The 27,994-nt window shown below is 54.8% G+C and overlaps 2 protein-coding genes across 5 annotated transcripts; one reads left to right on the top strand and one right to left on the bottom strand.

The window, feature by feature from the left end:
* Positions 1-5,613: 5,613 nt before the first annotated feature.
* On the bottom strand, positions 5,614-12,753 carry FBL (fibrillarin). The gene is made up of 9 exons (XM_058823122.1): positions 12,709-12,753; positions 11,556-11,597; positions 10,950-11,132; positions 10,132-10,226; positions 9,755-9,925; positions 9,116-9,248; positions 7,657-7,769; positions 6,194-6,339; positions 5,614-5,792 (listed from the first exon to the last, which is right to left on the bottom strand). Exons 1-9 carry the CDS (start codon positions 12,716-12,718, stop codon positions 5,771-5,773), a joined length of 915 nt encoding a protein of 304 aa, XP_058679105.1. The 5' UTR covers positions 12,719-12,753; the 3' UTR covers positions 5,614-5,770.
* Positions 12,754-12,828: 75 nt separating this feature from the next.
* Positions 12,829-17,002, top strand: LOC131570743 (cytochrome c oxidase subunit 6B1). 4 transcript variants are annotated; one of them, XM_058823128.1, is made up of 4 exons: positions 12,829-12,901; positions 14,508-14,615; positions 16,173-16,273; positions 16,795-17,002. In XM_058823128.1, exons 2-4 carry the CDS (start codon positions 14,510-14,512, stop codon positions 16,846-16,848), a joined length of 261 nt encoding a protein of 86 aa, XP_058679111.1. In that variant the 5' UTR covers positions 12,829-12,901; positions 14,508-14,509; the 3' UTR covers positions 16,849-17,002. The 4 variants fall into 4 exon arrangements, with proteins under 4 accessions (XP_058679111.1, XP_058679110.1, XP_058679108.1 ...); XM_058823127.1 differs by having other exon boundaries at positions 12,853-12,901; positions 16,061-16,273; XM_058823125.1 differs by lacking the exon at positions 12,829-12,901 and adding an exon at positions 12,948-13,216 and having other exon boundaries at positions 14,507-14,615; positions 16,061-16,273.
* The last annotated feature ends 10,992 nt before the right edge of the window (positions 17,003-27,994 follow it).

Below are 27,994 nucleotides of genomic sequence, written 5' to 3' on the forward strand. Positions count from 1 at the left end.
GAAAAAATGGGAATTTGGGAGGGAAAATTTGGGATAAAAGGGGGGGAATGGCAAACCCCAAAATTCCCAACTCCAACCCCAAATTTCCTGATTGGAATCCCCTGGGAAACGCCAGAATTCCCTTGGAAAAGACAAAAATTCCCCGGAAAATCCCAAATTCCCATGGAAAAAAAACCAAAAACCAAAGTTCCCGGAAAACCCAAAAATCTCCCAGAAAAAAAAAAAACCTTGAAAATCTCCAGGAAAAGCCCAAAAATCCCTTGAAAAATCCCAAAAGCTCTCAGGGAAATCCTCAAATTCCCTGGAAAAACCCAAAAACCTCCAGAAAAATAAAAAAAAGCCCCTGGAAAATCCCAAAATTCCCCTGGGAAAAACACCAAAATCCCTGGAAAATCCCAAATTCCCCTGGGAAAAAATCCCCAAAGTTCCGGGAAAACCCAAAACTTCCTCAAAAACCCCAAAAATTCCCAGAAATCCCCCAAAATCTGCCAGGAAAGTCCCAAAATTCCCTGGAAAACTCCGAAGTTCCCCTGAAAAAACCCCAAAATCTCCCCAAAAAGTCCCAAAATTCGCTGGAAAAAAAAAAATCTCGAAATTCCCGGAAATCCCAAAAATTCCCCCAGAAAAACTCAAAAAATGTCTCAGAAAAATCCCTGGAAAAGCCCAAAAATCGCTTGGAAAACCCAAAAAACCCCCAAAAGTCCTGTGGAAAACCCAAAATTTCCTTCAGAAATCCCCAAATTCCCTTGGAAGAATCCCAAAAATCCCCTGGGAAACCGAAAAACTTCCTGAAAATTTCCTAGAAAATCCAAAAATCTCCCGGAAAATCCCCAAAATCCCCTGGAAAAATCCCCAAATTCCCTCAGAAGACCCAAAAAATCCCCTGGAAAAATCCCAAAACGTCTCAAAAAATTCCCTGGAAAGCCCCAAAATCTCCCAGGAAAAATCCCCAAATCCTTTTCGAAAATTCCAGAATCTCCCAGAAAACCACAAAAATCTCCTGGAAAAACCCAAAAATTCCCAGAAAAATCCCAAAAATTCCCCAGAAAAACCCAAAAACATCCCAGAAAAATCCAGAATTCCTTTGGGAACCCCAAAATTCATTTGGGAATTCCCGGAATTTCCCAGAAAAACCCAAAAAAATTCCCTGGAAAAACCCAAAAAATTCCCAGAAAATGCGTGGAAAATCCCAAATCCCCTCGGAATTCTCAAAAATCTCCCGGAAAAACCCAAAAAACTTCCCGGAAATCCCAAAAATCTCCCGGAAAACCCCAGAAATTCCCCAGAAATCCCCAAATTCTCACTGGAAAATCCCAAAAATTCCCAGAAAAGTCCCAAAACTCCCCAGAAAACCCCAAATTCCCTTAGAAAAAAAACCCCAAAATTCCCGGAAAAACCCCCCAAAAATTCCCTGAAAATCCCGGAAAAATCCGAAAATCTTCCGGAAAATCCCAAATTCTCAGGGGAAAGCCCCAAAATCCCTTGGAAAATCCCAAAATCTGCCAGAAAATCCCAGAATTCTCTCCGAAAACCCCAAAACTTCCGGGAAAAACAAAAAAAATCTCCCGGAAATGCCCAAATTCCCTCGGGAAAATCCCCAAAATCCCACTGGAAAAGCCCCAAAAGTTCCCAGAAAGACCCCAAAAATATTCCGGAAAATCCCAAAATCTGCCAGAAAATCCTAAAATTCCCTTGGAAAATCCCAAAATTCCCCCCAAAAACACCCAAATGTGCTGGAAAATCCCAAACATCACCCGGAAAAACCCAAAAATCTCCCGGGAAAAAGCGAAAATCTTCAGGAAAATCCCAAATTCTCAGCGGAAAACCCCAAAATTGCCAGAAAAAAACCCCAAAATGGCCAGAAAAAAACCCCAGAATTGCCAGAAAAAGTCCGAAATTGCCAGAAAAAAACCCCAAAATTGCCAGAAAAAGCCCAAAATTGCCGAAAATCCCAGGGGCGGCGTTGGCCGGGTCTCACCTGGAGCCGGTCCCGGAGGAGGAGGGGGGGGAGGGGAGGAGGAGGAGGAGGAGGGTGGGGGAGGGGAGGGGAGGAAGCGCCGCCCGAGCCCCAAAATCCTTCCGGGAGCGGCCGGAAAGGGAGAGACGGAAAATCCCCCAAAATCCCCAAAATTGGGGCAAAATTCCCTGAAAAAATCCCGGAAAAATTCCCGAAAAAATCCCCAAAAATTGGGGGGAAATTCCCTGAAAAATTCACAGAAAAATCCCCGAAAAATCCCCCAAATTGGGGCAAAATTCCCTAAAAAAATCCCGGAAAAATTCCCAGAAAAATCCCCGAAAATTCCAAAAATTGGGGGAAATTCCTTTAAAAAAATCCCAGAAAAATCCCAGAAAAAAACCCCCCAAAATTGGGGAAAATTCCCCCAAAATAACCCAGAAAAATCCGGAAAAAATCCCCAAAATGGAGGGAAATTCCTTAAAAAAATCCCAGAAAAAAATCCCAAAAATTGGGGGAAATTCCCTAAAAAAATCCCGGAAAAAAAAACCCCAAAAAATCCCAGAAAAAAATCCCCCAAATTCCCAAAAAAATCCTCAAAAAATCCCCCCAAAATCCCAAAATAATCCCCAAAAAATCCCCAAAAATCCCCAAAAAATCCCCCCAAAATCCCAAAAAATCCCAAAAATATCCCCAAAAATCCACAAAATATCCCCAAAAAAATCTCAAAAAAATACCCAAAAAAATCCCCCCAAAAAATCCCAAAAAATTCCCAAAAATTTGAGAGGAAACAATCCCAAAAAATTGAGAGAGAAAAATAAAATAAAATGGGGGAAATCTTTAAAAAATTGGGAGAAATTACTTAAAAATTGGGAGATGTCCCCAAGAAATTGGGGAATTTCTCAATATTTGTGAGGATTTCCCAAAAATTGCAGTAGAAATTACAAAAAAATGGGAGAATTTCCCCAAAATTTGGAAGAAATTCGCTCAATTTTGGATTAATCCCAAAAATTTGGGAGAAATTTTCCAAAATTTTGATGGAAAATCCCTCAAAAATTGGGAGAAATTCCTCAAATTTTGGCGAAATTCCCCAAAATTTGGGTGAAATTTCTAAAATTTGGAATAAATTTTCCCCAAAATTGGGAGAAATTCCAAAAATTTGGGAAAAATTTTTTACAAAATTGGGAGAAATTCCCAAAAATTTGGGAAAAATTTGCCCCAAATTGGGGAAATTGGCCCCAGTTGGGTCCCTGGGGGTGGGGCCAGGGCTCGGCCTCTGATTGGCTGATGGGAAAGTGGGCGGGGCCAGTAGGGACCCCTATGGACCAGTTCAAACCAGTTCAGCCCAGTCAGTCCCAGTTCAATCCCAGTTCAAACCAGTCCATCCCAGTTCAAACCAGTCACTCCCAGTCCAATCCCAGTAAGCCCCTGTCCATTCCCAGTGCTTCCCAGTTCATCCCAGTCCATCCCAGTAAGGTCAAGTCCCATCCCAGTTCACTCCCAGTCCAATCCCAGTTCAAACCAGTCCATCCCAGTCCCTCCCAGTTCAATCCCAGTCTGGCCCAGTCCCAAACTGGGCGTTACTGGGAGGGCGGTGCTGAGTCAGCAGCTCCAGGGCTGGGACTGGGAACCTCCCAGTTCAAACCAGTTCAAACCAGTTCGGGCCAGGAACTCCTCCCAGTTCATCCCAGTTCCCTCCCAGTTCATCCCAGTTTATCCCAGTTCATCCCAGTAACCCCCCCAGACACCTCCCAGTTCAAACCAGTTCCCTCTCAGGGCCCTCCCAGTATCTCCCAGTTCAAACCAGTAACCACCAGCAACCTCCAGTCCCTTCCCAGTGCTCCCAGTCCCTCCCAGTCCCTTCCCAGTGCTCCCAGTTCAAACCAGTTCAAACCAGTTCACACCAGTAACCCCCCACACCCATCCCCGTGCTCCCAGCGCCCCCCCAGCCCCTCCCAGTTCATCCCAGTAACCCCCACTCCCCTCCCAGTGCTCCCAGTTCATCCCAGTTCAAACCAGTAACGCCTCAGAACCCTCCCAGTCCCTCCCAGTAACCCCCAGTCTGTCCCAGTTCCCTCCCAGTTCATCCCAGTTCAAACCAGTAACCCCCCAGTCCCTCCCAGTAACCCCCAGTCTGTCCCAGTTCATCCCAGTGCTCCCAGTTCAAACCAGTCCGTCCCAGTCTCTCCCCTCCCCCACTCGTTAATTGCAGCCTCCATTAATGAACAGCAATCCATTCATTAACCCGGCCCTAATTAACCCCGGCATTAATTAACCCCCCCTTTAATTAATCCGGTCTTTAACTAACCCTCATTAATTAACTCCCATTAATTAACCCTGGCATTAATTAACCCCTATTCATTAACTCTCATGAATTACCCTCATCTTTAATTAACACTCAATAATTAACATAATCATTAATTAACGCTCATGAATTAACCCCCATTAATTAACTTAATCTTTAACTCTCGTTAATTAATCCTCATTAACTGACCCTCATTATTAACACCCATTAATTAACCCTGGCATTAATTAAGCCCCATTAAATAACCCTGTCTTTAATTAATCCTCCTTAATTAACCCCATTAATCAACCTGGTCTTTAATTAACCCTCATTAATTAACCCCATTAAAAACTTTAATGAGCCACATTAATTACCCCATTAATTTACCCTCATTAATTAAGCCAATTAACCCCCATTAATTAACCCTGCCATTAATTCCCATGAATTAACCCCCAACATTAACCCCAGCATTAATTAACCTCCATTAATAAACTCTCATTAATTATCCATGTTAATTAACCAGAGAATTAATTAATGCCCAATAATCAACCACATTCACTACCTTTTTAATTAACCCCCATTAATTAATCCAATTAATTTGCCCTAGTAGTTAACTCCCATTAATTAACCTGGTCATTAATTTACCCTCATTAACTCCCATTAATTAACCCCCAGAATTAATTAATTTCTATCAATTAGCCCTTATTAACCCCATTAACAGACCCCCACTAATAAACTCTGTCATTAATTAACTTATAGTACTTAACCCCATTAATTAACCCTGGCATTAAATAACCGGCATTAATTAGCACCATTAATTAGCCCTCGTTAATTAACCCTGTTAATTAAGCCCAGGATTATTAACCTCCATGATTAACCCTCATTAATTAACCCTGGTATTATTTACCTCATCATTAATTAGCCGTCCTTAATAGCCCCCATTATTTAACCCAACATTAATTAACCCCCGTTAATTAACCTATCATTAATTAACCCTAAATTGCCAATTAATGAATCCTACAGCTAATTAACCACCTCCATTAATTAATTATGACCCCAATTAACAGCTCCCCCTCAATACCCAAACCCCAGTAATTAATTAATCACTGCTAATTATCCATTGTGGTAATTAGCACACCCAGGAATTAATTAACTTCTTGCGGTAGTTAATTAATGAAATCTAATTAATAGCTTGTCAATAATAACCATTGATTAATTAATAATTAATAACTCCTTTAATCACCCCGAGCCCCGTTCATTACCCCATTAACCCCCCAAGCCATGAATTAACCCCTAATTAATCAATTAGCAACGCTAATTAATCAAATTTCCTTTATTTAACAAAACCCCCCCAGGCCCCGCCCACACCCCAAACCCCGCAGCCACTTCCGGGTTAGGCCACGCCCACATCTGTATTTGACCACACCCACTCTTGAGCAGCACCAGATTATTCCGGGTTAGGCCACGCCCATTCTTAAGTGGTGACAGCGACTTCCGGGTTAGGCCACGCCCCCGACGGACGAGCAATGACGTCATTTCTCCTTGGGAGGGGGCCTGGGGGGGAAACCAGTGAGAAACCAGTGAGAAACCAGTAAGGACCAGTATGGACCGGTATGGACCGGTGAGAAACCAGTATGGACCAGTTCCCATTTTTCACCCTAAAATCTCCATTTTTGCACCTAAACCTCCCAAATTTTTCCGCCAGTCCCTCCCAGTATAACCCAGTCTGTCCCAGTATAACCCAGTCTCTCCCAATCTGTCCCAGTTCCCTCCCAGTATAACCCAGTCCCTCCCAGTCCCATTTTTCCCCATAAAATCCCCATTTTTCACCCCAAAATCGCCATTTTTGCGCCCAAATCTCCTGGGATTTTTCCCCCCGGCCCCTCCCAGTACAACCCAGTATAACCCAGATCCCTCCCAGTATAACCCAGTATAACCCAGTGTGCCCCAGTCACCGGTAGACGCCGACCACCACGGCGTGGTCCCTCTCGTAGGGCTCCAGCGTCAGCTGCTCCTGCGGCTTCATCCTCTCGGCCGTCATCTTCCTCACCTCGCCCGCGAACACGGCCTCGGCCGGCGCCGTCGAGTCGATGCAGTTCGCCTGCAGGCGGCGGGTGGAACCGGTTGGGACTGGTTTGGACTGGTTTGGGACTGGTTGGAACTGGTTAGAACTGGTTGGAATGGTTTGGACTGGTTGGAACTGGTTGGAATGGTTTGGAATGGTTTGGGACTGGTTGGAATGGTTTGGACTGGTTTGGATTGGTTTGGGACTGGTTTGAGCCCAGTTAGAACCGGTTAGAGCCGGTTTGAACTGGTTTGAACCAGTCAGAACCAGTTAAAGCCAGTTTGAACTGGTTAGAACCAGTTAGAACCAGTTAGAACCAGTTAGAACCAGTTAGAACTGGTTGGAACTGGATTGAGCCCAGTCAGAACCAGTTTGAACCCAGTTAGAGCCGGTTAGAACTGGTTAGAACCCAGTTAGAACTGGTTTGGGCCAGTTAGAACCAGTTAGAGCTGCAGTCAGAACCAGATAGAACCAGTTAGAATTGGTTAGAACCAGTTTGAGCCCACTTAAAACCAGTTTGAACCAGTTAGATCCCAGTTAGAACTGGTCAGAACCAGTTCAATCCCAGTCAGAACCAGTTAGATCTGGTTTGAGCCAGTTAGAACCAGTGAAATCCCAGTTTGAGCCAGTTAGAAGTGGTTCAATTCCAGTTGGATCCCAGTTAGAACCAGTTTGAGCCCAGTCAGAACCAGTCTGAGCCGGTTAGATCCCAGTTAGAACCAGTTAGAATTGGCTTGAACCAGTTAGATCCCAGTAAGATCCCAGTTAGATCCCAGTAAGAACCAGTTAGAACCCAGTTAGAACTGGTTAGAACCGGTACAAACCAGTTCAATGCCAGTCGGAACCAGTTCAACCCAGTGTAACTCCAGTTCGAAACCAACTCAAACCAGTTCCAACCAGTTCAAACCAGCAGAACCAGTTCAAACCAGTTCAAACCAGTCCGTCCCAGTTCGAACCAGTTCAACTGCAGTTAAAAACCAGTCTGAACCAGTTCAAACCCAACTCAAACCAGTCTGAACCAGTTCAGTCCCAGCCAGAACCAGTTCAAACCAGTTCAACCCCAGTTCCAGACTGGTTCCAGCCACCCAGTGCCCGGTACTGGTCTCTAACTGGTCTGTACTGGTTTATACTGGTCCGTACTGGTCTCTAACTGGTCCGTACTGGTTTGTACTGGTCCGTACTGGTTTGTACTGGTCTATACTGGTCCGTACTGGTCTCTAACCAGCCCATACTGGTTTGTACTGGTCTGTACTGGTCCGTACTGGTCTCTAACCAGCCCATACTGGTTTGTACTGGTCTGTACTGGTCCGTACTGGTCTGTACTGGTCTGTACTGGTTTGTACTGGTCCGTACCTTGATGGAGATGAGGAAGTGCCCCCCCGCGCGCAGGAAGTGATGCGCGTTCAGCGCCACGATGCGCGTCTGGTCCGGCTGCGCCACGTCGGCGAAGATCACGTCCACCATGCCTGGGAACCCCAAATCGGCACAGAATTACCCCAAAATTCCAGACAAAAAAAACCCCAAAATTCCAGAAAGAATCCCAAAATTTCCATGAAATCTCTACAAAAAATTCCTCAAAATTCCCCCAAAATTCCAGGCAGGAACCCAAAATGACCCCAAAATTTGGTGCCCACCAAGATCACGTCCACCATGCCTGGAATGGGAAAAATCCCAAATTTATCCCAAAACTTCCCAAATTTGTCCCAAAATTTCCCAAATTTATCCCAAAATTTCCTGGAGTTCTGGACAAAACCCCCAAAATTCCAGGGGAAAAAAAATCCCAAAATTTCCATGGAATTCCCATTAAAATTCCAGCCAGAACCTTCTCCAGAAGCTCCAAATCCACTCCAAAATCCCCAAAATTTTGAGGAGACCCCAAAATTCTTCTCCAGGACCCCAAAACCACCTCAAGTTCCACCCAGAACACCCCAACATCTCCAGAACCTCCTCCAGAACCTTCTCCCACCAGCCTCACATGTCCCAAGTTCTCCCCAAGGTTTCAGAACCTCCCAAAATTTCAAGGAGACCCCAAAATTCTTCTCCAGGACCCCAAAAATTCTCTCAGGATGCCCCAAAACCCCCTGGAGGCACCTCCAGAACCTTCTCCAGAAGCTCCAAACCAACTCAACAATGCCCAAAATTTCGAGGAGACCCCAAAATTGTTCTCCAGACCTCCAAAACCACCTCACGTCCCACCCAGGACACCCCAAGATCTCCAGAACCTCCAAACCTTCTCCCACTGGCCCCAAGTGTCCCCAAACGTCTCCCCGAGGCGTCACCACCTCCCAGAATCTTGAGGAGACCCCAAAATCCCTTGGAGTCAAACCAAGGAGAAACCCAAACGTCTCCAGAACCTTCTCCAGAGCGTCCAAATCACCTCCGAGCCCCTCAAAACCTCCTCCAGAACCTTCCGGATCCGCGGGAGACTCCAAAACCACCCAGATGTGACCCGGGTCTAAGCCCCGCCCCCTGCGGCACTGGCCACGCCCCCTCTCAGTGACTGACCAATCAGCATGCGGTACTTGTGCGGGTGCCACACGTCCTCGATGACCGGCACCACGTTCGTTCCCATGGGCGTGACCCAGGATGAAGCCCCGCCCCCTCAGGATGAAGCCCCGCCCCCCGCGGCACTGGCCACGCCCCCGTTCCCAGACTGACCAATCAGCATGCGGTACTTGTGCGGGTGCCGCGCGTCCTCGATGACCGGCACCACGTTCGTTCCCATGGGCGTGACCCAGGATGAAGCCCCGCCCCCTCAGGAGGAAGCCCCGCCTCCTTTTGGCACTGGCCACGCCCCCCGGGTGTCACTGACCAATCAGCATGCGGTACTTGTGCGGGTGCCGCGCGTCCTCGATGACCGGCACCACGTTCGTTCTCTTCTTGGCCACGTTGAGCAGGTCCCGGCCCGAGCGGTGCGAGAACTCCACGGCGTAGACCACGCCCTCCTGGGGGGGCAAAGGTCACCGGGGGTCAGCAAAGGTCATGGGGTGTCACCGGGGGTGAGCAATGGCCACCCAAGGTCAGCGGGTGTCAGCAAAGGCCCCCCCCAGGTCACCAATGGTCATTGATGTCCACCCAGGGTCAGCAAAGGCCATCAATGTCCACCAAAGGTCACCGGTGTCACCAAAGGTCACCAATGGCCACCCAGCGTGTCCTGCAGGTGCCACCCCCAGCCGCTCCCCGCACCCTGGGGACACCAAATCGGTGCCAGCTGAGGCCTTGGTGCCACCTCAGGTGTGCCCAGGTGTGCCTGTACCTGTGCCCAGGTGTGCGTGTGCCATCCCCAGGTGTGCCCAGGTGTGCCCAGGTGTGCCGTACCTGCCCCACGATGTCGCTCACGTGGCTGACGGTGGTGCCTGAGGCCGCGCCCAGGTACAGCACCTTGGCCCCTGTGCCCAGGTGTGCGTGTGCCATCCCCAGGTGTGCCCAGGTGTGCCCAGGTGTGCCGTACCTGCCCCACGATGTCGCTCACGTGGCTGACGGTGGTGCCCGAGGCCGCGCCCAGGTACAGCACCTTGGCCCCCGGCCGGATGTGGATGCGGTCGATGCCGCCCAAGATGGCGGCGGCGAGCTTGGAGCGGAACGGGTTCCAGGCACGGTACTCCACCGGGGCCTCGCCCTCCTGCACACCAGTACGGACCAGTAAGGACCAGTATGAACCAGTATAGACTAATATAGACCAGTATGAGCCAGTATAAACCAGTATGGACTGGTATGAACCAGTCCCTCCCAGTATAACCCAGTATAACCCAGTCCCCCCCAGTCCCTCCCAGTATAACCCACTCCCATCCCAGTCCCTCCCAGTCCCCCCCAGTGCCCCCGTGCCACCTCCACGCTGATCCGTTTCTCCCCGTACACCGACTCCCCCGGCACCAGGTTCCGCGTCACCAGCGCGTCCTCGCGGCCCCGGCAGATGAACACACCTGGGACAGGTGAGGGACAGGTGAGACAGGTAACTACACCCGGGTTACTCCTGGGTTACACCTGGTACAGGTAACTACACCTGGAATACACCTGGTACAGGTAAATACACCTGGGTTACACCTGAGATACACCTGAGACAGGTAACTACACCTGGGATACACCTGGTACAGGTAACTACACCTCACGGCCCCAGCAGATGAACACACCTGGGACAGGTGAGGGACAGGTGAGATACAGCTGGGTTACACCTGAGATACTCCTGGGTTACACCTGGGACACACCTGGGGTACACCTGGGATACACCTGGGACCCTCAGCTGCTCCACAGCCCCGTGCGCAGTCCCTCCCAGTATAAACCAGTTCCCCTCCCAGTACCCCTAGTTCTGCTCCCAGTACAAACCAGTCCAAACCAGTATAACCCAGTTACCCTCATGCCGGTGCAGCTCCACCCTCCCAGTATAAACCAGTATAACCCAGTATAACCCAGTATAACCCAGTTACCCTCATGCCGGTGCGGCTCCACCCTCCCAGTATAAACCAGTATAACCCAGTATAACCCAGTATATCCCAGTTACCCTCGTGCCGGTGCGGCTCCACCCTCCCAGTACAAACCAGTCCCCCCCAGTCCCTCCCAGTATAACCCAGTATATCCCAGTTACCCTCATGCCGGTGCAGCTCCACCCTCCCAGTATAAACCAGTATAACCCAGTATATCCCAGTTACCCTCGTGCCGGTGCGGCTCCACCGTCACTTTTTTGCCGCCTTTGAAGCCGCCGCGGGCCCCGCCCCTGGCCCCGCCCCCTCGGCCTCGGCCCCGCCCCCGGGGGCCTCCTCGGGCTCCGCCCCCTCCTCGGGCCACGCCCCCTCCTCTGGCTCCGCCCCCTCCGCGGGGCGTGAAACCGGAACCTGCGGGGGGAAACTGGGTTATACTGGGATATACTGGGAGGGACTGGGATGGAACTGGGATGGACTGGGAGCACTGGGATGGCACTGGGATGGACTGGGATATACTGGGAGGGACTGGGAGGGAACTGGGGATACTGGGTTATACTGGGAGAGACTGGGAGGGACTGGGATGGACTGGGAGGGGAACTGGGGATACTGGGAGGGACTGGGAGGGACACTGGGGGTACTGGGAGAGGAACTGGGTTATACTGGGAGGGACTGGGATATACTGGGATATACTGGGAGGGACTGGGAGGTGAAACGAGTTATACTGGGAGGGACTGGGGATACTGGGAGGGGAACTGGGGATACTGGGCTATACTGGGAGTGTTACTGGTCCATATGGGTCCATACTGGTTTATACTGGTTTGTACTGGGACTCACCTCTGCCTCGGAATCCACCGCGTCCACCCCGGGGGCTGAAACCTGTGGGGAAACTGGTCAGACTGGGATGGACTGGGATGGACTGGGATGGACTGGGATAGACTGGGATTGAACTGGGATGGACTGGGACAAACTGGGAGGGACTGGGTTATACTGGGATGGACTGGGTTATACTGGGATGGACTGGGTTATACTGGGATGGACTGGGTTATACTGGGAGCAGCTCTTGGGCCTCCCAGTGCTCCCAGTTTGGCTCCAACGCCTCCCCCAGTCTGCTCCCAGTATAACCCAGTATAACCCGGTTACCCCCAGAACGCTCCCAGTTCCCCCCCAGTCCATCCCAGTTACCCCCAGTTCCTTCCCAGTGTCCCCAGTTCACCCCTGGCTCCATCCCAGTCTGGCCCAGTTCCTCCCAGTTACCCCCAAATCCTCTCCCAGTTCAGCCCTGCCTCCATCCCAGTAAGGCCCAGTTCGCTCTCAGTTCATCCCAGTTACCCTCTGATCCTCTCCCAGTCCCTCCCAGTTTGGCCCAATCCCATCCCAGTCCTCTCCCAGTATATCCCAGTAACCCCAGTTCCCTCTCCCAGTCCCTCCCAGTCCATCCCAGTTCAAAGCAGTTCATCCCAGTTCATACCTCTCTCTCCCACATCCTCCCAGTCTGCCCCAGTCCCCCCCAGTTTGTCCCAGTCCGTCCCAGTCTGTCCCAGTTTGTCCCAGTCTGTCCCAGTCTGTCCCAGTTTGTCCCAGTCCCCCCCAGTTTGTCCCAGTCTGTCCCAGTTTGTCCCAGTTTGTCCCAGTCTGTCCCAGTCACCCCCAGTTTGTCCCAGTTTGTCCCAGTTTGTCCCAGTCTGTCCCAGTCTGTCCCAGTTTGTCCCAGTTTGTCCCAGTCTGTCCCAGTCTGTCCCAGTCCGTCCCAGTCCGTCCAGTCTGTCCCAGTCTGTCCCAGTTTGTCCCAGTTTGTCCCAGTCTGTCCCAGTCTGTCCCAGTTTGTCCCAGTCTGTCCCAGTTTGTCCCAGTTTGTCCCAGTCTGTCCCAGTCTGTCCCAGTTTGTCCCAGTTTGTCCCAGTCTGTCCCAGTCTGTCCCAGTCACCCCCAGTCTGTCCCAGTCTGTCCCAGTTTGTCCCAGTTTGTCCCAGTTTGTCCCAGTTCCCACCCGGCCTCATCGCGCCGCTCTCTCCACGCGGGGCCCGCGCGTCTCTGCCGGAACCGGAAATGACGTCACAACAACAGTCCCCTCATCCCAGTCCCGCGCATGCGCATCCCTGCTCCCGACGCTCAAACCCCGCCCACCTTTTGGCAGAAGTGCCCTCAGAGCGCCTCAAGGAGGCTCCTGAGGGGCTTTTGAGGTAAAAAATGGCGATTTTGGGACAAAAATGGGGATTTTAGGTCAAAAATGGAAATTTTGTGGTAAAAACTTGGGATTTTGGGGCTCTAACGGGTTTTTTCGGCGTCTCGCGGCGTTTTGGCGCCGTTTCGGGGCAGTTCCGGCGGACTCGCGGGTGGGCGCCGCCGCCATTTTTCCTCCCGGAGAAGACGCTCCGGCCGGAAGCCTGCTCTCGATGGTCTTTATTGACGTCATTTCCGGCGACTCTCCGTCGCTTCCGTCGCGTCTCGTTGGTTCCGGCGAGCGGAGAGCCGGGGTGAAAGTGACTTTGAGAGCTGGGACGTACTGGGATGAACTGGGATGAACTGGGGGGGACTGGGATGGACTGGGGGGGACTGGGATGGACTGGGATGGACTGGGATGAACTGGGATGGACTGGGATGAACTGGGGGGGACTGGGAGGGACTGGGGGGGACTGGGAGGGACTGGGGGGGACTGGGAGGGACTGGGGGCTACTGGGAGCGCTGGGGGGGGTACTGGGATAAACTGGGAGGGACTGGGAGGGACTGGAGAGGGTGCGAGGGTCGTGAGGGGAGCGCTGAGGGCGGTGAGGGCCGGACTGGGGGGGACTGGGAGGGACTGGGGTGAACTGGGAGCACTGGGGGGGTTACTGGGATGAACTGGGATAAACTGGGAGGGGTCTGGGGGTTACTGGTTTGAACTGGTTTGAACTGGGAGCACTGGTTGCTGCTGCTGTTTCTCTTTTATTGCGTTATTTATTACTATTGGATGTGGTTAATTAACAATTAATGAGCTAATTACCTGCTTGGATTGGTAGTTCATTAGTTAGGTGCTGGCCAGTTGTTTTGTTAATTAATTAGCTGCTAATTTGCATAATTAGTGATTTTTATAATTTCTTTTCCTGCTGATTTCAGTTCCCAAATTTATCACAGTGGGTTGGGATTGATGAATAATTAATGAGCCAATTAATAGCTAGATTGGCAACTAATTAACTAGGCTCTAATTAGTTGTTCACCTAATTAATGAGCTGCTAAGTAGCATAATTTGTGATTTTTAATTCCTTTTTTTGTTGGTTTCACTTCCTATGTTTATTGTAGTGGGTTGGGATTTGTTAGTAATTAATAAACTAATTAATAAGCATAAATAAGCTATTAATAATAAATAGATTGACAATGAACTAACTAGATTCTAATTAGTTATTTAGCTAATTAACTGGCTGCTAATTAACTTAATTAACATTATTTTCCTCCTTTAAATTCTCATTAAAAAATGAAAAAGCTGAATTTTTTTGGGTTGCAATTGGTTAATAATTAATGAGCTAACTAATAAGTATTAATAAACTACTAATAATGAAGAAATTGGCAATTAGCTAATTAGGTTCTAATTAGATATTTAGCTAACTGATTAGCTGCTAATTAATTCCGTTAACAACATTTTTTTGGTTTAAACCCTCATAAAAAAGATTGAAAAATTCAAATTTTTTTGTGTTTTTTAAGCAATTAACGCTCTTTATACCCAATTAAGCCCCTCAGGCTGCTAATTAGCATTCTCTGGAAGGCGGTTAACGAGCGCGGGCGTTAATTAGCGTGTTTAATTGTGCTAATTAGCCATGGCAGAGGACATGAAGCTGAAGCTTTGCCGCTACAAGACGGCGCCGTTCGACAGCCGCTTCCCCAACCAGAACCAGACCCGCAACTGCTGGCAGAACTACCTGGGTACGGACCCCAAATGCCCCATATTCACCCCAAAATCCGCACGGGGAACCCCAAAACACCAAAACTGCAAAAATTCCCACAAAAATCCCTGAAAAATTCCCACAAAAATGGCCCAAAATTGCCTCAAAAATGCTCCCAAAATACGCCCAAATTTGGGGCATTTTTATCCCTAAAATCTTCCACAAAAACTTCCCAAAATGCCCCAAATTCACCCCAAAATCCACCTGGGGAACCCCAAAATACCAAAAATGCCAAAATTCCCACAAAAATCCCACAAAAATTCCCACGAAAATGCCCCAAAACGCCCAAATTTGGGGTTTTTCATCCCCAAAATGTTTGCCATAAACTCCCAAATTCACCCCAAAATCCCCCAAATTCACCCCAGAATCCTCCTGGGAAACCCCAAAATACCAAAAATACAAAAATTTCCATAAAAATCTCACAAAAAATGGCCCAAAAATGCCCCAAAAAACCCGAAAAAAAAGGCTCAAAAATGCCCCCAAAACGCCCAAATTTGGGGTTTTTATCCTCAAAATCTTCCACAAAAACTCCCCAAAATCCCCCAAATTCACCTCAAAATCCACACGGGGAATCCCAAAATACCAAAAATGCCAAAACTCCCACAAAAATCCCACAAAAGATGCCCCAAAAATGCCCCAAAAATGCCCAATTTGGGTTTTTGTGCTCCAGTGGTGGCTGGGTGGAGCTGGTGTCCCTTTGGCCCCGCCCCCATTTTCCCCAAGGTTCCCTCAATGTCCCCAAAATGTCCCCAAATGTCCCCAAATGTCCCTTCAGTGTCCCCAACGTCCCCATTGTCCCCAGAATCTCATTGGGGTCATCTCAGTGTCCCCTCAGTGTCCCCAAATGTCCTCTCGGTGTCACCAACGTCCCCTCAATGTCCCTCAATGATGTCCCCAATGTCCCCATTGGTGTCCCCATTGTCCCCTCAATGTCCCCATTGTCCCCAGTGTCCCCAATGTCCCCTCAATGTCCCCTCAATGTCCCTGACATCCTTTTAATGTCCCCATTGTCCCCTCAGTGTCCCCCACGTCCCCAATGTCCCCAATGTCTCAAATCCCCCAAATGTCCCCAATGTCCCCTCAGTGTCCCCAATGTCCTCTCAATGTCCCTGACATCCTTTTGATGTCCTCAATGTCCCCTCGCTGTCCCCAATGTCCCCTCAGTGTCCCCAACGTCCCTGATCCCCCATTGTCCCCATTGGTGTCCCCAATGTCCCCGTGTGTCCCCAGATTTCCAGCGGTGCCAGCGCGCCATGGACGCCCGCGGCGCCGATGCCACCATTGTCCCCTCAGTGTCCCCATTGTCCCCAACGTCCCTGATCCCTCAATGTCCCCAATGTCCCCAATGTCCCCATTGTCCCCTCAGTGTCCCCAATGTCCCCATTGTCCCCTCAGTGTCCCCAATGTCCCCATTGTTGTCCCCAGATTTCCAGCGGTGCCAGCGCGCCATGGACGCCTGCGGCGCCGATGCCACCATTGTCCCCTCAGTGTCCCCAATGTCCCCATTGGTGTCCCCAATGTCCCCGTGTGTCCCCAGATTTCCAGCGGTGCCAGCGCGCCATGGACGCCCGCGGCGCCGATGCCACCCCGTGCCAGTGGTACTTCCGCGTGTACAAGTCCCTGTGCCCGACCTCGTGGGTGAGTGATGGCACCAAGTGCCACCAGTGTCCCCAACCCCCAGTGTCCCCAAATGTCCCCAAGGGACCCCAATAGTCCCCGATGCCACCAATGTCCCCAAATGTCCCCAAGGGCCACCAGTGTCCCCTCGTGCCCCACCTCGTGGGTGAGCGGTGTCCCCAAATGTCACCTGATGTCCCCACTGTCCCCAATGTCCCCAACCCCCCCAGTGTCCCCAATGTCCCCACTGTCCCAAATCCTTCCGATGTCCCCAATGTCCCCAACCCCCCAGATGTCCCCCAGTGTCCCCAATGTCCCCAACATCTCCAGTGTCCCCAATTCTCCTCAATGTCCCCAACCCCCCAAATGTCCCCAATGTCCCCAACATCCCCGTTGTTCCCAGTGTCCCCAATGTCCCCAACCCCCCCAATGTCCCCACTGTCCCAAATCCTTCCGATGTCCCCAATGTTCCCAATGTCCCCAACCCCCCCAAATGTCCCCAACCCCCCCAGTGTCCCCCAGTGTCCCCTCTGTGTCCCCAGGTGACGGCGTGGGACGAGGCCCGTGAGGAGGGGACCTTCCCCGGCAAGATCTGAGCTGTCCCCAGGCCCTGGTGACACCGAGGGGACACGGCCGGGGGGGTGACACCGCGGGGGGAGGGGGGACGCGGCTCCCCACGTTGTGACCTTGTCCCCAAAGCGTGGCAGTGCCACCCCCGGGGAGGGGACACCGACAATAAAGGGTTAAAAGTGGGAGCGCTCCTTGGCTCTGGGGACCTTCGGGGACACTTTGGGGACATTCGGGGTCAGTTTGGGGGGCTTGGGGACACTTTGGGGGGGTCGGGGACAGTTTGGGGTGTTTGGGGACAGTTCAGGGTCATTCTGGGACATTTGGGGGAGTTTGTTCCAGTTCCGGTTCCCTCCCAGTGCCCCCCAGTGCCCCCCAGTCCCTCCCAGTGCCTTTATTGTCCCCACGCCCCCAGGGGGACCCCCGGGGGCGGCCCCAGAGCTCCCAGTGCCCCTCCCAGTGCCCCCCCATCCCCTCCCAGTTTGTCCCAGTTTGTCCCAGTTCCCCCCAGTTCACGCCAGTGACCGCCAGGTGACACCAGTGCCTTTATTGTCCCCAGTGCCCCCCAGTTCACGGCCCCAGGGGGACCCCCGGGAGCGGCCCCAGAGCTCCCAGTGGTGCCCCCAGTGCCCCTCCCAGTGCTCCCAGTGCCCCCAGTGGGGCTCCCAGTGGGGCTCCCAGTGCCCCCAGTGGCCCCCCAGCAGCTCCTCCCAGTCCCCCCAGTGCTCCCAGTGGTGCCCCCAGTCCCCCCAGTCCCCCCAATCCTCCCAGTCCCCCCAGTCCCCCCAGTCCCCCCAGTGCTCCCAGTGGGGCTCCCAGTGGGGCTCCCAGTGCTCCCAGTGGTTCCAGCAGGCGCCCTGGGGGGGGAGACAAGGTGGGGTCACTCATTATGGTCATCGTGGTGGTCTTCATCACACCATCATCATCATCGTCATCGTCATCGTCATCATCTTCATCCCGTTATTGTCATCGTCATTGTCGCGTCATCATTGGTGTCACCATCACATCACCACCATCACCATTCCACCACCACCACTGCCATCTTCATCACACCATCGTCATCATCATCGTCATCATCATCATCATCATCTTCATCCCGTTATCGTCATCATCATCGCCATGTCATCATTGTCACCATCACATCACCACCATCGTCATCCTAGCACCACCACCATCATCATCTTCATCACCCCATCATCATCATCATCATCATCCCACCACCATCATCATCTTTATCCCACCACCCCATCATCTTCATCCCACAATCATCATCATCGTCATCATCATCCCACCATCATCTCCCACCACCACCATCATCATCGTCGTCTTCATCATCCCACAATTGCCATGCCACCAACACCACCATCATCGTCATCTTCATCCCACCACCCCATCATCATCGTCATCATCATCATCATCCCACCACCATCATCATTGGCATCTTCATCATCTTCCTCCCACCACCCCACCATCATCATCCCACCATCATCGTCTTCATCCCACTATTACCATCCCACCACCATCATCATCATCATCCCATCAGCTTCATCCCACCATCAGCATCATCTCCATGATCTTTGTCCCATCATCCCATCATCGTCATTGTCATCTTCATCCCATCACCCCACCATCATCACCATCCCACCACCCCATCATCGCCCTCAGCGTGATCTTTGTCCCACCACCCCACCATCATCTTCATCACTGTCATCCCACCACCACCACCATCATCATGATCATCATCTTCATCCCACCACACCGTCATCATCATCTTCATCATCATCACTGTCAGCATCCCACCACCACCACTGTCATCCCCACCACCTTCATCCCACCCTCACCTTCATCATCTTCGTCCCACCATCACCCTCATCATCCTCATCCCACCATCCTCATCCTCCTGATCTTCATCCCACCCTCATCATCATCCCACCACCACCTTCATCCCACCATCTTCATCATCGTCATCCCACCATCCTCACCTTCATCCCACCATCCTCATCCCCACCATCCTCCCCCCCTCACCTTCATCGCCCCCTGCCCATCATCCCCATCCCACCTTCATCATCGTCACCCTCATCATCATCATCCCACCCTCATCATCATCATCCCACCCTCACCATCTTCATCCCACCCTCCTCTTCATCATCCCACCACGATCTTCACCATCATCCCACCGTCACCATCTTCATCCCACCCTCATCTTCATCCCACCCTCATCATCATCTTCATCCCACCCTCATCTTCACCATCATCTTCATCCCACCACTCTCACTTTCCTCCCCCCTGGCCTTCCTCCTCCTCCTCCTCCTCCTCACCTGTGTTCAGGTCCCGGGGGGGCCGGGGGGCGGCACCTGCGGGGGGGGACACCAAGGGGTCACCATGGGGTCACCGCGGGGTCACCGCGGGGTCACCATGGGGTCACCAGGAGGTCATGGATGGACACTTGGAGGTCAGGGGTGGACACAAAGCTCACGGGTGGACACCACGGTGGACACGAGAAGGTCAAGGATGGACACAGGGATGGACACAGAGGTCACGGGTGGGCATGGGGAGGTCACGGGTGGACACTGGGATGCACACGGCGGTCAAGGATGGACACTGGGATGGACACAGGTTAAGGATGGACACTGGGATGGACACAGGTCATGGATGGACACAGGGATGGACACAGAGGTCACGGGTGGGCACTGGAATGGTCACAAAGGTCATGGGGGGACATGAGAAGGTCACAAATGGACACAAAGGTGAAGGCTGGACACTGGGATGGACACGGGAAGGTCATGGGTGGATACAAAGGTCAGGGATGGACATGAGAAGGTCAAGAGTGCACACAGGCATGGACACACAGAGGTCATGGGTGGACATGAGGATGGACACAGGAAGGTCATGGGTGGACATGAGGTCAAGGATGGACATATGGAGATGGACACAGAGGTCAAGGACGGACACGAGAAGGTCACAGAGATCCGTGAGGTCCCCGCCGCCCCCCGTGTCCCTGTCCCGTGTCCACTCACGGCAGCGACCCCAGGGACACGGCCTGGGCTCCTCGTGGTCACTCCCGGGGTCACTCCCGGGCTCCTCGTGGTCACTGTGGTCACTCCTGGTGTCCCTGTGGTCACTCCTGGTGTCCCTGGTATCCCTGCGGTCACTGTTGGCGTCCTCGTGGTCACTCCCAGTGTCCTCGTGGTCACTCCTGGTCTCCCTGTGGTCACTCCTGGTCTCCCTGTGGTCACTCTTTGTCTCCCTGAGGTCACTCCTGGTGTCCCCATGGTCACTCTCAGTGTCCTTGAGGTCACTGTGGTCACTCCTGGTGTCCCTGCTGTCCCTGCGGTCACTCCCATGGTCACTCTTGTGGTCAGTGCCGAGGTCCTTGCCGGTGTCCCTGGGGTCACTCCTGCTGTCCCTGCTGTCCCTGCGGTCACTCCCATGGTCACTCCTGCTGTCCCTGTGGTCACTGCTGTCCCTGCGGTCACTCCTGCTGTCCCTGTGGTCCCTGTGGTCACTCCTGCTGTCCCTGTGGTCACTGCTGTCCCTGCGGTCACTGCTGCTGTCCCTGCTGTCCCCGTGGTCACTCTCGGTGTCCCTCCAGCGGTCACTCTGGCGGTCACTCTGGCGGTCACTCCGGCGGTCACTCTGGCGGTCACTCCAGCGGTCACTCCGGAAGTGTCCGCAGGGGCCGCAGGTGGCGCGGCGCAGCCGGGGGGACACGGTCACCTCCACGCCGTCCCCGGGGCCGGCGGCCACGCGCAGGTCAGGGGTCACCAGCAGCAGGGCGGGGCCGGGGGCGGGGCCGGGGGCGGGGCCAACGCAGGCGGAGCCGTCCGGGAGGCAGAAGGGCAGCGGGAGGGGGGATCCGTCCAGCTGGGGAGGGGGGGAGGGGGGGAGGGAGGGGCTTCATCATCATCATCATCATCGTCATTGTCATCATCATCATCATCATCATCATCTTCATCGGCATCATCGGCATCCTTCATTCAACCTTCTCCATTCAACCTTCATCCATCATCGTCACCATCGTCGCCATCATCGTCATCATCATCGTCATCATCATCGTCATCATCATCATCATCATCCTTCCATCAACCTTCTCCGTCCATCCTTCATCCATCATCATCATCATCATCAACTCCATCATCATCATCCTTCATCCAACTGTCTTCATCCATCCTTTATCCATCATCATCATCGTCATCCTTCATCCAACCTTCATCTCCATCGTTCATCATCATCATCGTCATTGTCAACTCCATCATCATCATCATCATCATCGTCATCATCATCATCCTTCCTCCAACCTTCTTCATCTCCATCGTTCATCATCACGCTCATCATCATCATCATCAACTCCATCCTTCATCCTTCATCCTCATCATCCCCATCCATCATCCATCCATCATCTCCATCACTTTCATCCACCTCCCCCCAAGCCCCGCCCCTTTTCTGTCTCACCTGAGCCCCGCCCCCGCTCAGGCTCCACCTCCTCTCCTTGTCCGTCACCGTCACCGTCGCCGGCCCCGCCCCCTCGGCCCCTCCCCCCTCCAGCGCCACCTCCAGCGCGGGGGGCGGGGCCGGGGGAGGGGCGTGGCCTCCCGCCCGGGGTGGGGGAGGGGCGCAGGTGCGCAGCAGAACCACCGGGGAGGGGGGGGAGGGGTGGCGGCCACGCCCCTTCCGGAAGTGCCGCGAGCTCACCTGGCAGGTGGGGGGGGAGGGGCTGGGGGCGGGGCTGGGAGGGGGAGGGGCTTGGGGTGGGGGAGGGGCTGGAGGGGGGAGGGGAGAGAGAAAGAGAGAGAGGGGGGAGGGGTTGGGGGAGGGGCCCGGACATGGATGGGGGGAGGGGAATGTCCGGGAACCTCCCCCGACAGGTGAGGGGGGGGCACACCTGGGATACACCTGGGACAGGTGAGATACACCTGGGGACACCTGGGATGCACCTGGGATACACCTGGGGGGACCTGGACACACCTGAGACACACCTGGGATACACCTGGGGACACACCTGGGGACACCTGGGTGATCTGGAGGCATCTGGGGGTGCCTGGGGACACCTGGGGGCACCTGGGGACATCTGGGACACACCTGGGGGGGGCCTCTGGAGGCACATGGGACACACCTGGGGGCACCTGAGATACACCTGGGGGCACCTGAGATATGCCTTAGCACACCTGGGCACAGATGGGCACACCTGAGAACACCTGGCATACACCTGGGATACACCTGGGGTACCTGAGCTCCACCTGGGGCACACCTGGGAGCAGCTGGGGGCACCTGAGATGTAACCGGGACACACCTGGGGGCAATCGGAGACAACTAAGACACGCTTGGGATCACCTGGGCGCACCTGAGCACAGCTGGGGACACACCTGGGGGCATCTGAAGACACACCTGGGACCTCCCACCCACACCTGGGACACACCTGAGCCCCCCCAGATGCCTCTCCCCCCTCTCACCTGCCCCCCAGGTACCCCCTCAGGTGTCTCACCTGTCCGACAGGTGCACTGCCCGGTGCAGGCCCCACAAAGCCCCTCACCTGTGGCACACAGGTGACCCCCCCCAGATGCCCCCCAGGTGCCCCCCCAGCCCCTCACCTGCCCCCCAGGTGCCCCCCCAGGTGCCCTCACCTGTCCCAGGTGTGCCCTCACCTGTCCGGCAGGTGCGCGGCTCGGCGCAGGCCCCGCAGAGCCCCCCATTGGCCGTCGCTGTCACTGTGACGGCGCCGTCGCCTGCCAGGCTCACCTGCAGCCCCGCCCAGGTGAGCAGCACCTGGCGCTGCCCCGCCCGGCGCCGCACCTGGACACGCCCCCCGGCCAGGGACACTGGCAGGGACAGCGGGCGGCCGCTCACCTGCGACAGGTGAGACACACGGGGTGAGACAGGTGAGACACACCTGGGACAGGTGAGACACACCTGGGACAGAGACAAGGACACACCTGGGACAGGAACAGGAACACACCTAGACCAGAACACACCTGGGACAGGTGAGACACACCTGGGACAAGGACACACCTGGACAGGAACAAGGACACACCTGGTGAGACACCTGGGACTGGTGAGACACACCTGGGACAGGAACAGGAACACACCTGGACCAGAACACACCTGGGACAGGTGAGACACACCTGGGACACACCTGGGACAAGGACACACCTCGACCGGCACACACCTGTGCAGGTGCGTCACTCACCCAGGCCGTTCTCCCCTCTCCGTGCCTCAGCTGCACCTGGAGCCCGGCTGCGGCCACGCTCACCTGCGCGGGGCCCGCCTGGCGCGAGAGCCACACCTGGAGCCCAGGTGAGCCGGGTGAGCCCCCGCAGGCGGCCACCAGCGGGCAGGTGAGCGGCAGCCGCCAGGTGCGGCCGTCGAAGGCGCGGAAGCGGCGCCGGCTCAGCACGTGGCACACGAGGGGCGGGGCCGGCGCGCAGGTGGGCGCGCAGGTGAGGCCAGGTGGGCAGGGCGGGGCCTGGCAGGTGGAGCCGGGCGGGCAGGTGAGCTCCTGGCAGGTCAAGGGTGCCTTGGAAACACACCTGGGCGCGGTTCTGTCCATGTGACAGGTGGAGCCGGGCGGGCAGGTGAGGTCCTGGCAGGTCCGAGGGATGGGGACACACCTGGGTGTTGATTTCTCCATGTGACAGGTGGAGCCGGGCGGGCAGGTGAGGTCCTGGCAGGTGAGTTTGATGGGAACACACCTGGGCGTGGTTCTGTCCATCTGACAGGTGGATCCAGGTGGGCAGGTGAGGTCCTGGCAGGTGAGTTTGACAGGGACACACCTGGGGGTTGATTTCTCCATGTGACAGGTGGAGCCAGGTGGGCAGGTGAGGTCCTGGCAGGTTGAGATGATGGGAACACACCTGGGGGTCGATTTCTCCATGTGACAGGTGGAGCCGGGTGGGCAGGTGAGGTCCTGGCAGGTCCGAGGGATGGGGACACACCTGGGCGTGGTTCTGTCCATGTGACAGGTGGAGCCGGGCGGGCAGGTGAGGTCCTGGCAGGTCTGAGGGATGGGAACACACCTGGGCGTGGTTCTGTCCATGTGACAGGTGGAGCCGGGCGGGCAGGTGAGGTCCTGGCAGGTCTGAGGGATGGGAACACACCTGGGCGTGGTTCTGTCCATGTGACAGGTGGATCCAGGTGGGCAGGTGAGGTCCTGGCAGGTGAGTTTGATGGGGACACACCTGGGCGTGGTTCTGTCCATGTGACAGGTGGAGCCGGGTGGGCAGGTGAGGTCCTGGCAGGTCAATGGTGCCTTGGGGACACACCTGGGCCAGCCCTGCAGCACCTGGCAGGTGGCACCTGGCTCGCAGGTGACGTCGGAGCAGGTCAGGGCGGGGACGGCGCGGACACGGCGCGGGACAGGGACGCACTGCGGCCACCCTGCGGTCAGCTGGCACCTGCTGGCCTGGGGACAGTGCAGGTCACTGCAGGAAGGTCTCCTGATGGACATCTCGGTCTGGACACACTGGGGATGACCACTGACCATGCGGCACACGGTGTCCTGGGGACAGTGCAGGTCACTGCAGGACGGTGACCTTGGGGTCAGCTTGGTCTGGACACACTTTGGCCACCCCCTGACCAGGTGACACGTGGTGTCCTTGGGACACTGGACATCGTAACATGATGGGGGGTCATGGACGCACTGCGGCCACCCATCGGTCATTCTACAGGAGGTGTCCTTGGAGCACTGGACATGACGGCAGGAAGGTCTCCTGATGGACGTCTCGGTGGGGACACACTGTGGCCACCCACTGACCATGTGGCACATTGTCCCCTTCTGGCACTGGACATCCTGGCAGGATGGTCGCTGATGGACACACTGCGGCCACCCATCGGTCATCCGGCATTGGGTTCCTTGGGGACAGTGCAGGTCAGCGCAGGACGGTCTCCTTGGGGACACCTTGGTCTGGACACACCGTGGCCACCCACTGACCATGTGACACGTGGTGTCCTTGGCACAGTGGACATTGTGACAAGATGGCCGGTGATGGACGCACTGCGGCCACCCATTGGTCATTTTACATCTGGTGCCTTGTGGACACTGGACATCACGGCAGGAAGGTCTCCTGAGGGACGTCTTGGTCTGGACGCACTGGGGATGACCACTCACCATGTGGCACACGGTGTCCTGGGGACAGTGCAGGTCACTGCAGGACGGTGACCTTGGGGTCAGCTTGGTGGGGACACATTGTGGCCACCCCCTGACCATGTGGCACGTGGTGTCCTTGGAGCACTGGACATCCTGACATGATGGGGGGACATGGACACACTGCGGCCACCCATCGGTCATTCTACAGGAGGTGTCCTTGGAGCACTGGACATCCTGGCATGAAGGTCTCCTGATGGACGTCTTGGTGGGGACACACCTTGGCCACCCAGCAATGACCTGGCACACGTGGCCTTTCTGGCACTGGACATCCTGGCAGGATGGTCGCTGATGGACACACTGCGGCCACCCATCGGCCATCTTGCACCTGGTGCCCTGGGGACAGTGCAGGTAATGGCAGGAAGGTCTCCTGATGGACGTCTCGGTGGGGACACACTGTGGCCACCCACTGATCATGTGGCACATTGTCCCCTTCTGGCACTGGACATCCTGGCAGGATGGTCGCTGATGGACACACTGCGGCCACCCATCGGTCATCCGGCATTGGGTTCCTTGGGGACAGTGCAGGTCACTGCAGGAAGGTCTCCTGATGGACGTCTTGGTCTGGACACACTGGGGATGACCACTGACCATCTGGCATCTGCTGTCCTGGGGACAGTGCAGGTCACTGCAGGATGATCTCCTTGGGGTCAGCTTGGTCTGGACACACTTTGGCCACCCCTTGACCATGTGACACGTGGTGTCCTTGGGACACTGGACATCATGACATGATGGGGGGTCATGGACACACTGCGGCCACCCATCGGTCATCTTACATGTGGTGCCCTGGGGACACTGGAGGTCAGCACAGGAAGGTCTCCTTGGGGTCAGCTTGGTCTGGACACACCGAGGCCATCCGTTGATCATGTGGCACGTGGTGTCCTTGGGACACTGGACATCGTGACACGAGGGTTGGTGATGGACACACTGCGGCCACCCATCGGTCATCTGGCATTGGGTTCCTTGTGGACACTGGACATCACGGCAGGAAGGTCTCCTGATGGACGTCTTGGTCTGGACACACTGGGGATGACCACTGACCATGTGACACTTGGTGTCCTTGGAGCACTGGACATCCTGACATGATGGTTGGTGATGGACACACTGCGGCCACCCATCGGTCATCTTGCACCTGGTGCCCTGGGGACAGTGGAGGTCACGGCAGGAAGGTCTCCTGATGGACGTCTTGGTCTGGATGCACTTTGGCCACCCACTGACCATGTGGCACGTGGTGTCCTTGGGACACTGGACATCACTACAGGATGGTCGCTGATGGACACACTGTGGCCACCCTTTGGTCATCTTACATGTGGTGTCCTTCGGACAGTGGAGGTCACTGCAGGACGGTCTCCTGATGGCTGTCGTGGTGGGGACACACTGTGGCCACCCACTGACCATGTGGCACGAGGTGTCCTTGGAACACTGGACATCCTGGCAGGAAGGTCTCCTGATGGACGTCTTGGTCTGGACACACTGGGGATGACCACTGACCATGTGGCACATTGTCCCCTTCTGGCACTGGACATCATTACATGATGGTCGCTGATGGACACACTGCGGCCACCCATCGGCCATCTTGCACCTGGTGCCCTGGGGACAGTGCAGGTCACGGCAGGAAGGTCTCCTGATGGACGTCTCGGTGGGGACACACCGTGGCCAGCCACTGACCATGTGGCACATTGTCCCTTTCTGGCACTGGACATCCTGGCACGAAGGTCTCCTGATGGACGTCGTGGTCTGGACACACCGAAGCCATCCGTTGACCATCTGACACGTGGAACCTTTGGAGCAGTGGACATCGTGACACGAGGGTTGGAGATGGACACACTGCGGCCACCCATCGGTCACCTTACACCTGGTGCCCTGGGGACAGTGCAGGTCACTGCAGGAAGGTCTCCTGATGGACATCTCGGTCTGGACACACTGGGGATGACCACTGACCATGCGGCACACGGTGTCCTGGGGACAGTGCAGGTCACTGCAGGATGGTCTCCTTGGGGTCAGCTTGGTCTGGACACACTTTGGCCACCCCCTGACCATGTGACACGTGGTGTCCTTGGGACACTGGACATCGTAACATGATGGGGGGTCATGGACGCACTGCGGCCACCCATCGGTCATTCTACAGGAGGTGTCCTTGGAGCACTGGACATGACGGCAGGAAGGTCTCCTGAGGGACGTCTTGGTGGGGACACACTGTGGCCACCCACTGACCATGTGGCACATTGTCCCCTTCTGGCACTGGACATCCTGGCAGGATGGTCGCTGATGGACACACTGCGGCCACCCATCGGTCATCCGGCATTGGGTTCCTTGGGGACAGTGGAGGTCACTGCAGGACGGTCTCCTGAGGGCTGTCGTGGTGGGGACACACTGTGGCCACCCACTGACCATCTTGCAGGAGGTGTCCTTGGAGCACTGGACATCCTGGCAGGAAGGTCTCCTGATGGACGTCTTGGTCTGGACACACTGGGGATGACCACTGACCATGTGACACGTGGTGTCCTTGGGACACTGGAGGTCCTGACATGATGGTCGCTGATGGACACACTGCGGCCACCCATCGGTCATCTTGCACCTGGTGCCCTGGGGACACTGGAGGTCACTGCAGGAAGGTCTCCTTGGGGTCACCTTTGTCTGGATGCACCTTGGCCACCCATCAATCATCTGGCACGTGGTGTCCTTCTGGCAGTGGACATCACGGCAGGATGGCTGGATGTGGACACACCGAGGGTGACCACTGACCATGTGGCACGAGGTGTCCTTGGAGCACTGGACATCATGGCAGGAAGGTCTCCTGATGGGTGTCTTGGTGGGGACACACTGGGGATGACCACTGACCATGTGGCACGTGCTGTGCTTCTGGCACTGGACATCACGGCAGGATGGCTGGATGTGGACACACCTGGGCTGGCCATTGGTCATCTGGCACGAGCTTCCATGGGGACACTGGAGGTCACTGCATGAAGGTCTCCTGATGGGGACACACTGGGGATGACCACTGACCATGTGGCACGTGCTGTCCTTCTGGCACTGGA

The sequence above is a fragment of the Ammospiza caudacuta genome, chromosome 38 (genome assembly GCF_027887145.1).
Source record: "Ammospiza caudacuta isolate bAmmCau1 chromosome 38, bAmmCau1.pri, whole genome shotgun sequence".
Classification (NCBI taxonomy): domain Eukaryota; kingdom Metazoa; phylum Chordata; class Aves; order Passeriformes; family Passerellidae; genus Ammospiza; species Ammospiza caudacuta.

Bases quoted from the DNA above. Each gene is read 5' to 3' on its own strand.
- FBL (XM_058823122.1), bottom strand. The intron at 9,926-10,131 runs GTGGCACGGGGG...ACTGGTGTGCAG, and splicing joins AGAAACGGATCAGCGTGGAG to GAGGGCGAGGCCCCGGTGGA. The intron at 5,793-6,193 runs GTGACTGGGGCA...TTTCCCCCCCAG, and splicing joins GTGGTGGTCGGCGTCTACCG to GCCCCCTCCCAAGGAGAAAT.
- LOC131570743 (XM_058823125.1), top strand. From the start codon at position 13,115: ATGGTCTTTATTGACGTCATTTCCGGCGACTCTCCGTCGCTTCCGTCG. The intron at 13,217-14,506 runs GGGACGTACTGG...TTGTGCTAATTA, and splicing joins TGAAAGTGACTTTGAGAGCT to GCCATGGCAGAGGACATGAA. The intron at 16,274-16,794 runs GTGAGTGATGGC...CTGTGTCCCCAG, and splicing joins CCCTGTGCCCGACCTCGTGG to GTGACGGCGTGGGACGAGGC.